Raw genomic sequence first — 11,562 nt, 5'->3', positions numbered from 1 at the left:
ACCCAGTGATGTTGAATGGGTTATGTTGTGTAAGGGTTTACTTACAGTAAACTCTCATTAATCCGGACACCATTTTTTCCGGATACCACTATTGTTGAAATGGTTTTGTCTCTTTCATATACATATAAACAAAGTGAAAGCACTCGGTGCCCATAACTCGTCAATCCGGGCATTTGTTAATGCAGACGGTATCGTCCGGATTAACGGGGTTAATTCAATATCCCCCCAGTAAATGCACATTATTGACAAAAGCGATAATACATCACTCTAATACTACTATTTCTTGACACATGCCTTTACAAATAGGTTGCAGGGCTGATTTGGGTGCAGGTCTTGGTGACAAAAGCATGATGCATGAATTTATAGTCTATAGTTATTAATAATAATAATAATAATAATAATGATGGAACATGGATTTTGGTGCAGTAAATAGTAATGATGATGATGATGATGATGACGACGACGACAACAACAATCATTATCATCATCATCATCATCATCATCATTACTATTTACTGCACCAAAATCCATGTTCCTTGCAAAGGTCATAATAACAGGACAATGTATGAGCATTAGTGTTCTCGTGTCATTCAGTGTTACAGCTACTTACTGACATTATACAAGTATTATTGCTAGCCACATATAATACCATCATCTATATTCCACTTGCTTTGTATTGAGTCTCCTGTATCCCTAACATGTATCCATGTCTATTTTCCTGACCAGTGTCGTTCGGAGTTAATGCTATATGTCAAGAAAACATGTTCACTTTCATCGGGAATTGTGTCAGAATTGTGTTTCCGGACGCCCCCGGGCGTTATTTAGTATGACCGGTAAATAGGTCAATCGATATCTGCTAGTTCAAGGGCAGTGTGACCCTGTGGAGTTTAGCACATAGCAAGCCTATACAATTATTCCATTTTATAACCCTATTTAAAACATTACATGTTGATAAATGTTTCAATGCAAGTAATTCGAATACAACACATGTCAAATACCGATTTCCCAGCTACCAAGACAACAGTCAATGCGATACAAGTATTAACCAATAGTATGCTTGTTTACGTGACCAATCCAGGCACGTCGCGAACCGTCGCGAACAGCCTCAAGGAAATGAATGGTGTATATATACAAAACAGGACGCAGACAAACAGTTGAAATTTTGAATGTCAAAGTTATCCCTTGAAGATTATTATGGCGTTAGCTAACTTGATACAGCATGGTCGCCCCGCACACAGGGTGCACAGATTGTCTTCGCAGCTGGATCGCACTGACTGTTTGGACGATGACTTTTTGGTGGTCGCTGAACGCTCACGGCTCATGAAATATGAGAGAAATCGGAGGGACAGTTTCAAAACCTGGCCTTCGTGGTGTTGTCAAAGGCCAGAGTGTTTGGCTAAAGCTGGGTTCTACTACACGCAGACCAGTGACAGAGTGCAGTGTCCATTTTGTTTCGGTGTCCTCAAGAAATGGGAGAGTTGGGATGAACCAGTATCTGAACACAGAAGACATTTCCCCTATTGTAAATTCATCCGAGGAGAGGATGTTGGGAATGTGCCCATAGAAGACAATACAGAACTATTGCAGCATGGGACGATGCCTGCAAGTGCCGGAAGTGAAGCTCCAAGTACGGTTGACTTTAAAAAGGAAGCAAATCGGTTGGCATCATTTTCCAGATGGCCGCCAAATTTGAATCAGACTCCTGACGTTCTGGCTAGAGCCGGATTCTACCACATTCCGTGTGAGGAGAAACCAGACCGAGTGAAATGTGCGTTTTGCCAGGGGAAAGTGTACAACTGGAACCCTGAAGACGACCCCTGGATGGAGCACGCTAAGTGCTTCCCGTCCTGTCCCTATATAAAGCTGTGTGTGGGACAAGATGTCACCGAGAAAATGCACCGAGAGCATGGAGCTGTCGAGTGAGTATTATAGTTATAATATTTCATAATCGCTGTAGGGGACACGGGTTGTCGTCTGAGGCGTTGCAATTCGTTGCGTCCCTTGTGCACACTAGAACGAGTGAGTATGGTTTTACGCCGCCTTAGCAATATTCCAGCAATATCATAGAGGGGGACACCAGACATGGGTTTCAAACATTATAGCCATGAGGGGAATCGAACCCGGGTCTTCAGCTTGACAAGCGAAGTCTTTAACCAACAGGGTACCCCAACGCACCGCGCACGCCAGAACCTGAATTTCCTGATTATGTTTGTCAGCGCCATACCTGTGTTCGTGGGTTTCACTAAAGTAGTAAAGGTTTGAGACCTGCTATCCTCCAAAAGCTGACACGCCGTGATACAATTGAAATACTGTTCAAAACGGCGTTGAACCAAAATCAATCACTCACTCATATCACTGTTTCATTCTTAATCATCAGTTCGAATTTGACATCTCTTCCAAAACACAGTTTCGTATTTGAGTACGCTGAATATGCATTCTGTGTTAATAAGAGTCTCATAGCCATGTTGTTTACTGATCTAAAACCTTATCATCAGTTCAGAAACAGAAACATGTAAAACTCACGGTAAGGGCAAATCTGGAAATAACTATCTTTTATACTAGGTAAGTGTACACTAGCCATGGTGTTACCTGTGAACAACGCAAATCAACAATGTAGACAAGTACAAAATAGTTTGTCTGGAAATAAGTATGGTATATTGGTGTCGAAAACATCAGGATTGGGTTCAAAGCTGCATTTTAAAAAGGAAATATACAACGTCAACGCCAAGGAATAATCATTCTCCATCATCTGTGGCACAATCCACAAATATTGACAATAGTTTCTTATTATCTGTTCATTCAGGGAGAAAAACAATGCAGAATCTGGAAAAGAACCTGAAGATAATGTGGCAAAACTCATGCGCAGTGAGGCAGCTCAAGCTGTTCTACAGATGGGGTTTTCCCAAGAACTTGTCCAAGAGGTTTTGAAGAGGTACAGTAAATCAGGCAAAGATCATTGTTTCTCGGTACAAGAGTTGGCGAGTGATGTTCTTGACATGGAAAGTTCTCTTGAGACAACAAACACTATTTACCCAACTACTTCTTCCACTGAAAGGACATATGGCAGTGGAGCAGAAGCATCTGAGACAGGCTCCAGAAAAACGTGTGTTCAACACCCAACAACAAGCAATCCTGCAGTTTTGGAAAATATCAGGGACGAGAACTACCGAATGAAGGACCGATACCTGTGTAAAATCTGTATGGAGACCCCTGTGACGGTAACCTTCATGCCCTGTGGTCATCTGGCGTGCTGTGGACCCTGCTCTATGACCGTGTCCAGTTGCCCCATCTGTCGGACTCCCATTACAGGATGTGTACGGACTTACTTCTAGGATTGTGGAGAATGTCTTTGTGTTAAAAACAAACGGTTAAAGTAAAACCTATACAGACACCCTCATGGAAATGAATCTGGAGGAAAGAGGGTCAGTAAGGGTCCATGAGAAAGTGAAGGGACAGATAGAGTGTACATGAGAGACATAGAAGGAGTTGGACGTGATACTGTATGTGAGATATACAAATAACATACAAAAATCATATAGAATGAGCGTGGATTTTTGAAGCAGGGAAAACCGGAGAGCGATTGTTCATGAAAGTACATAAAAGTTTCAAGCAGATGTACATCAGAAGTGGAATTCAAATGCATTTACGTTCGAAATGAATTTCATGGTTGATAGCTGTTATTATTTTTTGTTTACATATGTGTTTACAATGCTGTTTTATTTTACTTAATAAAGATGTTGTTAACGAGATATATTTTATTCATTTTTGAGAGGTTACACTGTCAGATTCAAAGCTCCCAAAGTGAGTTAACCTGCATGTTGGCATACAGAATTATATAGCCAGAGCACTGCTTTCGTGGATAGTACAAGTTGCCACTGATACCTGTGAAAGACATGTTCCTGTCAGTTAAGTAATAGAGATCAGCTGACTGTGACAAGTTTGTGTAGTTAGTGCCTTTTGAAAGATGTTTCCTCCAACAATACCCAAGTTCTAATACATAAAGCGAACATAAATAATTCAGTCTAAAATAAGAGACTTCTGATTGTAACACTAACCCGCGGACTACATTCTGTATTATATATTATCACGAGTGTTGCATTTTCTTTTCTCATTAATAAATTATACATATTTTTAAGACGCCACTTTTCCAAACTAAGGATCATCCAGCAGGGCTAAAAGGGGTCATAATCGACATTGACTACGCATTTCGACTTGTGACAAAAGCTTTACAAAACGGTATCTGACTGGTAGAACATGTTAAATAGGGGGTGAGTGTCGTGCTTTCAAACTGGAAGTTTGATCACATATTCCATTCATCTACGTTTTGTTAAAACCCGTAGCAGCTTCTATTAAGTGCAACCTCAAGCCACGCAGACTCGCAGAGTGATAACAGAGTTATGCCCCTTCATTTGCATTCCCTTCGAGATTCACCCATATCTTCCCTTTGAGATTCACCCATATCTTCCCTTTGACATTCACCCATATCTTCCCTTTGAGATTCACCCATATCTTCCCTTTGACATTCACCTATATCTTCCCTTTGAGATTCACCCATATCTTCCCTTTGAGATTCACTCATATCTTCCCTTTGAGATTCACCCATATCTTCCCTTCGAGATTCACCCATATCTTCCCTTTGAGATTCACCCATATCTTCCCTTTGAGATTCACTCATATCTTCCCTTTGAGATTCACCCATATCTTCCCTTTGAGATTCACTCATATCTTCCCTTTGAGATTCACCCATATCTTCCCTTTGAGATTCACCCATATCTTCCTTTCGAGATTCAACCATATCTTCCCTTCGAGATTCACCCATATCTTCCCTTTGAGATTCACCCATATCCTCCCTTCGAGATTCAGTGTTATCGTGGGTTCGAATCCCGGTTCGGCCTGGTCATGTTTCTACGTTTGTCTGCACAATTCCTTCCGTGGGTTCCTCCACAGTGGTAATCATCTAAGACCTGCAGCACGTTCGTCTTTCTCCCCAAATGAAGCAGACACGCCGTGATATTATTGAAATAACGAGAACGAGGGAGAGCTTTATTTCAGTAAAGGGGCCACCCTCTCATTATACAATACATGATATCAGAATTTGACAATTTCAGCGCCAGTGAAAAAGTTATTAGGCTTTTCCAGAGCAAGAAATATAAATTTAGCTTAAGCAAAAATTATGCACGGGGTTTTAGATTACTGAAGTAATGCACAAATGCAAAATGCACTCTGCTTCTCAGAGATTCACTGTGTATGGATCATGTCATATTTAAGTATTATTGTTAAACCTCCAATCATGAGATACATACTGAATGTGGCGAGTTCCCTTATATGCCAACACATACGTTACAGGTTTAAAGTTATGAGAACTCGTGTCTATAACTACTGGCATCTTATCATGCAGTTACTTATACGTGTATACGTTTACATATTGTACATACAGATTGACAGAATTAATAAGCTTAAAGAAATATATAGATGATTAAAGTTCAACCTTATTGTCTTGCACAGTTGGCGCACTGACGTCACGCAGTAACAGTTCTATTAGGTACTTAAGAGTCACCTGTCCGTCGTTGACGGTGTCCGTCATTTGTAATTAGGGATTACTGACTGACGCATGTTAAATCTCAGCTTCATACCAATAGATAAGCATTAATGTCAGTCTATCTATTCATGTCCACTCAAATGTAATGGTATAATATTCTTTGCTTATAATATCTTAACAGAATGAAGTACGTACTTCTGTAAATACACATATCATGTATAATACTAACTAACTGTACTGGTAAGCGAGAGGAGACACGGTCGGGGTGGCAGTCGACACACGACTAGGTACCCCCGGTCCCGGGACTACCGGTCACAGTCGTGGTCGACGCCTACCAGTGTTCATGTAATAAAGACTCCGCATAAATAAGACTTATGTCTCATGTTCGATCCCATATGGCCAGTCTGTGACCTTGTTACGCCATTATTTCCTTAACTATCCTTAGGACAAGTGCGTGCCGTAAGTACCGTTCTCATAACGTACAAGCATAACCTGGCCTTGCACATTTTCTTAATTTTCTGTGACTGTGATAAACTGAAAGCTATCATACATTTCAGTCATCTACCTTTGTTTAAAACATGTTTCGGCATGGTATCTCAGTGGGCAAGTACAATAAAACTTGTGTGAGTCCTGACAATCAGCCTCACACATGTTTTTACATGCACATCACTATGTAAGTGAAATAATCTCGTAATCTTGACTCGACGTGAAACACCACTTCACCTCACATCACTATATTGTTTACGATAGTATTCATGTCATGTCATAGGTCGTAGGTCATAAGTCAATGTGTGATCCCGTAATGCGTCATCAGTATTGTTATGGGAATATGATCCAATCAAAAAGCATGTGGCCGCCATGTTGTAAGGCCTAACCAATCTACCAACAATAACAGAATAAACTGAGTGTTACAAACATAAAAAAAATTGGAATTATAATATTTAATTTCTTGTGTGAAGTTCAGTCCTACGAAGAAACCAGTCTGCATTTACTTCGAATTTATAATCTTTGCTGTGATTGGACCATAGATGTAAAGTTAGAATGAATGTGTGAGTATTTGTTTTACAAACACAATTGCATAGAAAATCAAATAATTCACAGGAAACCAATATATGCATGGTCTGTCCAATGAACTTGTCAAACAAAGTGAGACAGCTGACAGACATACATAGTCTTGGACCCTGTTTACTATGTTCATATAGAGGTATGATTGATAAAGAGGTGTCCCATGCATGTATCCACAATAACGATAGAATAGATTTGGTTGGTTTGTTGTTAACGCCGCACTCAACAATATCCCAACTATATGACGGTGGTCTGTAAATAATATAGTCTGGACCAGACAATCCAGTGGTTAATATCATGAGCATCGATCCACGCAATTTGGATCGATGACATACTTCAGCCATGTCACCGAGCCTGACCACCCGATCCCTTTAGTTGCCTCTTACGACAAGAAAAGTCGCCTTTTACGGCAAGCATGGGTTGCTGAAGACCTATCCTAGCCCGGATCTTCACGGGTCCGATAGAATATATATGGACCGGACTTTGGAGCACTGACCTGTTTGGAGGAATAATTCAGAGGGAACTGTTAGGCTTTGTGTCAGAATCGGGAATATTTGAAATTGTACAACTACATATACCTACTACAAATATTTCATAGGTAACCAATATATGTATGTTCTGTCCAATGAACATGTCAATAAAATGATACAACTGACATGCATCGTCTTGGGCACTGTTTGTCATTATTGGTAATCGTCAAGTTCATTATAAATCCTTCATTATGTCAACAATATTTCATGACAATGTTATTTCATAACATACTGTCTATAAAACTCAAAATCATAGTTGTAAAACAAGAGGCAATTCATTGCTCGGGAATTTGATTAAAATAGGATCTGCAACATGAACAGTGACTTTCAATACGTTAACTTTATGCAGTAGTCCATCATGGCAACCAGCTGTGTGCAGTACACGAACAACTTGGGCCGTTATACGACAGAAATATATAGAATTTGTCTCAAAACTTTCCTGGCAGAGGTTCATAACGTTTTAAAACGGCTTTTTAGAAGAGATTTTAAATCATGTAATGTGAATACAAAAATATGGTGCCAGGGTCACAAAATGTTAAAATATGTTATTACGTCATTGATTAACATTTATTTCACCCGTGACGGTTTTTCTGTGATCACTCACACCTCGATTGTTGCTTAAGAATCCCTCATTCTTCAGTCCGTCCCTACTCCAGCGCCTATGTGTGTGATTTACATAAATCACTGTAACTTGTTTTAAATCATACCATGTGTTGGGCGCAGATGGACATTTCTTTGGTCCCAGTCGCCATGGAACTTTAACACCAACCAAATATCTCATATTTCATGAGCCGTGAGCGTTCAGAGAACGTCTCAAAGTCATAGCCCATGCAGTCGCCACCTTCAACCTGTGTAGAGCTATTACCTGACTGAGAGTCAGCTGTGTCACAAGCACGTTTAGTCATAGTCACAGCGCAGTAGTCGCGCGTAGTGGCTGTAGTGTACTAGTGATACGTTGACTAAGAGTTATGTGATACTGTTCTCCCATGTATAGACCAAACCCCATTCATCTAGAAAGCTCTAGATCTCGCGGCAGGTAGACCAAACCTGTTTCGATATTGTAAGCAAGTCTAAGTGTCATGCACTAAAGCACAAACACAACACACATGGATTTCCTTACCAGATTGAAGGTTGATATTAATAGCACAAGCTGTGTGATTGCTGTGACCATGTTATGCCCTTGGCGTGTTTACTGCTGTGCCCCATGATACTTGACATGAACGGCGCACTTGCCTCTTGGGGACAAATAAACTGTCGTACATCCTACAAGGATAATGTACAATACATATTGTGAGATAAGTAACCACAGGCGATCGAGGTACTAACTTGTGTCTGGATAAAGTAACACATTATTGCTCATATAAGTTAATAAGTGAGAAGGATCTACCTCAGCATTTTGCAACGTTTCACCCAGACAGCTAAAATAAGCTATTGAAAGCACGGACTGTGAACAGGCTATATTCATTAGCAACTTCGAGATACATGTAGTTATATAACTGGTTGTTTTGTTAAGAATGAGTAAAGAATTGGTTGTTTCATGGTGTCAGGTTCTGGACGTATTGTATATACATATATGTCAATGGTGACTTTTTCACCCATGGATGTTACGGGTTCGAAGTGGTACCCAGCACTATATGCCTCTCCTGCAGAGAGACGTCTTCATCGTCTAATTATATCTAGAAATAAAATTACGTATTAATTTTCTCTCTACAGGGAAGATATGGGTGAATCTCAAAGGGAAGATATGGGTGTCTCAAAGAGAATATATGGGTGAATCTCAAAGGGAAGATATGGGTGAATCTCAAAGGGAATATATGGGTGTCTAAAAGGGAAGATATGGGTGAATCTCAAAGGGAAGATATGGGTGAATCTCAAAGGGAAGATATGGGTGAATCTCAAAGGGAAGATATGGGTGAATCTCAAAGGGAAGATATGGGTGGATCTCAAAGGGAATATATGGGTGAATCTCAAAGGGAAGATATGGGTGAATCTCAAAGGGAAGATATGGGTGGATCTCAAAGGGAATGCAAATGAAGGGGCATAACATCTGTTATCACTCTGCGAGTCCTCGGGCTTGATGTTGTACTTCACGGAAGCTGCTACTGGTTTTAACAAAACGTAGATGAATGGAATCTGTGACCAAATTTCCCGTTTATAACTTCTGCCTGAACGTGTCTGTCGTATCGAACACCATGTTTACGAATCTCGATGAATGATTTGCCGGAGCAAGGGCTTTCATGACGTATAAGTCATGACATGCATGTATTATTACAGTTACTCAATTTGCTCCGATAAAAGCGGTTGTTTGAGCCATCAGAAAGAGTAGCAGCTATATTTCCCACCATACTGAGAAGATATAGCACACATGGAACCATTGTATGCAAGAAAAAACTGTTTGAGGTTGTTAAATGAATTACTTGAGTAAGTTCTCTATTTTTATCAACATCATGTTTTTGTTGTTGTGTATCAACATTATGGACCCCATCTAAAACATAAGTGATTCTCGGAGGGAATGTTAATGAAAGGGGCATAACTCTATTATCACTCTGCGAGTCTGCGTGGCTTGAGGTAGCACTTTATGAAACTGCTACGGGCTTTAACAGAACGTAGACGATGAAATATTTGACCAAATTTCCCGTTTGAAAGCACGACAATCTCCTCTTATTTAACATGTTCTACCAGTCAGATACCTTTTTGTAAGTTTTTGTCTCATGTCGAAATCCATTCCTTGAAGAAAATGTTGATTATGAGCCTTTTTTCACTTCTGGAAAAGGTCCTTGGTTTTGAGATGTGGCGTCTTAAACATATGTCTACATCTTTGTCTTTATTACTGAAACTACAAAATATAACACTCGTGAAAGATATGCAAGACAAAATGTTATACCCAGGTAAGTATTACAATCAGAAATCTATTGTGTTAGGCTTAATTGTTTATAACCACTTTATATTTCAGAACCTGGATGTTGTTTAGAAAGACATTACAAATACTTGTCAGTTTGAACTGATATCTACTAGTTGACTGACAGGTACATTTTTTTAAAGACATGGCGTCAGTGGTATCCACGAAAGCAGTCCTCTTTGCATCCCAACCATCTTCCTGAGGCAAGGGAGTTAACTGACTGTAAAGGTCCAGTTTACACCCTTGTCGAACTAGGCTGCCATTATGGAGTTACATTTTGGCTGGACTAACGAGTCTATGCATAGTCCAATCAAAATCGCTTAAGGAACAAGACATCCGGTTCCTAAACAAAATGGTTTTCAACTGCAGATTTCGGTCGACTGAAGGATTTGCAAAGCGTGTGTACCGCCAACATATTTTGGAAATTCTTTCATGTTTTTAATCGAGGTGTTCACGTGATTTGATGCACTTCGCGGGGTAAGACCCGTTTAATTACAATATCGATCTTGATATTTGAGCAGATCGCCTTGACTGGTCGCCACCATTTCGTTCGAAGTAAGTTCCGGTGAAATGAAAGATGGAATCTGATAGTCAATAGGAGAAACATAGACGCAATTTACAGTGATGGAACAAAAACGTTTGTGAGATTAGCACATCATCAATGCCAAGATAAATTCAAAGACTTTTATTCATCCGAAACGTGTCCAACCTCTCTGTGAGTGGTGCAACTTTTGGCCATTGCAACATATAGAGACATAAGTCTCCTTGAAATCAGAATTATGCCATGATTGTGTCTGAAAGGAAAAGGTAACACAACTGAAACATGCAACACCCGTTTGTCCATGATGGATACTGTCGGGATGGGATTTCATATGTGCCCACGCATTTATTCATAATGTTATTAATCAGGGTGTGATACCATAGGCACCAACACATTTCTCTATGATGGATATAGTTCCTGATGCGAAAACATACGTACCAACCCATTTAGACATGATAAACATAGTCAAGGTGTGATACCATATGTACCAAACCATGTCTCGGTGGATAAAGTCGGGGTGTGATAACATATACACAGTAAAAAAAGTGTTGCACCCCCACATTAATACGTTTGATACAGCACAACATTTAAAACGCCCGACTCTGGTTTTAATGGTAGGTATTCCTTGGGGATCTGATGTGAAATGTGTAATGTTTTCGGAGGGAAGATGATCACCAAAACGTAGCAATCAGCACGTGAATTGCATGGTGCATGACATTTGCAGATTGCAGTATCTTCTTAAGCTCAACATCGCCTATAAAAGATGTTCTCTGACAGCCCAGTTTATTGTAACCCACAATGCCGGGTAGACGATTGTCAGAAGCAGTCAAGTGGCAGATTATTGGCCTTCATGGAGCAGGTCTTTCGTTCAAGGAGATTGGCAGAAGAACCGGACATCACTACTCAACAATAAGCCGTTTGGTCAGAAAACACGCACAAACTAATGATGTAAGGAATCGCAGACCCTCTGGCAGACCACGTAAGACCA

At 40.1% G+C, this 11,562-nt stretch overlaps 2 protein-coding genes across 2 annotated transcripts; one reads left to right on the top strand and one right to left on the bottom strand.

Annotated features, from left to right (window-relative positions):
• Positions 1-1,145: 1,145 nt before the first annotated feature.
• LOC139453382 (baculoviral IAP repeat-containing protein 7-like) lies at positions 1,146-3,747 on the top strand. Its single transcript, XM_071235065.1, has 2 exons — positions 1,146-1,919; positions 2,804-3,747. Exons 1-2 carry the CDS (start codon positions 1,195-1,197, stop codon positions 3,330-3,332), a joined length of 1,254 nt encoding a protein of 417 aa, XP_071091166.1. The 5' UTR covers positions 1,146-1,194; the 3' UTR covers positions 3,333-3,747.
• Positions 3,748-4,405: 658 nt separating this feature from the next.
• LOC139453006 (glutamate-rich protein 1-like) lies at positions 4,406-4,843 on the bottom strand. Its single transcript, XM_071234634.1, has one exon. It carries the CDS (start codon positions 4,841-4,843, stop codon positions 4,406-4,408), a length of 438 nt encoding a protein of 145 aa, XP_071090735.1.
• Between the last annotated feature and the right edge of the window lie 6,719 nt (positions 4,844-11,562).

Source organism: Haliotis cracherodii, unplaced genomic scaffold, assembly GCF_022045235.1.
Source record: "Haliotis cracherodii isolate W230 unplaced genomic scaffold, xgHalCrac1.p SCAF_9, whole genome shotgun sequence".
Taxonomy (NCBI): domain Eukaryota; kingdom Metazoa; phylum Mollusca; class Gastropoda; order Lepetellida; family Haliotidae; genus Haliotis; species Haliotis cracherodii.
This window is presented reverse-complemented; position numbering and strand designations above follow the sequence as displayed.

Excerpts from the sequence above, each read along its gene's own strand:
- LOC139453006 (XM_071234634.1), bottom strand. The coding sequence starts at position 4,843 with ATGGGTGAATCTCAAAGGGAAGATATGGGTGAATCTCGAAGGGAAGAT.
- LOC139453382 (XM_071235065.1), top strand. The coding sequence starts at position 1,195 with ATGGCGTTAGCTAACTTGATACAGCATGGTCGCCCCGCACACAGGGTG. Across the intron at positions 1,920-2,803 it reads CGAGAGCATGGAGCTGTCGA|GGAGAAAAACAATGCAGAAT; the intron begins GTGAGTATTATA and ends CTGTTCATTCAG.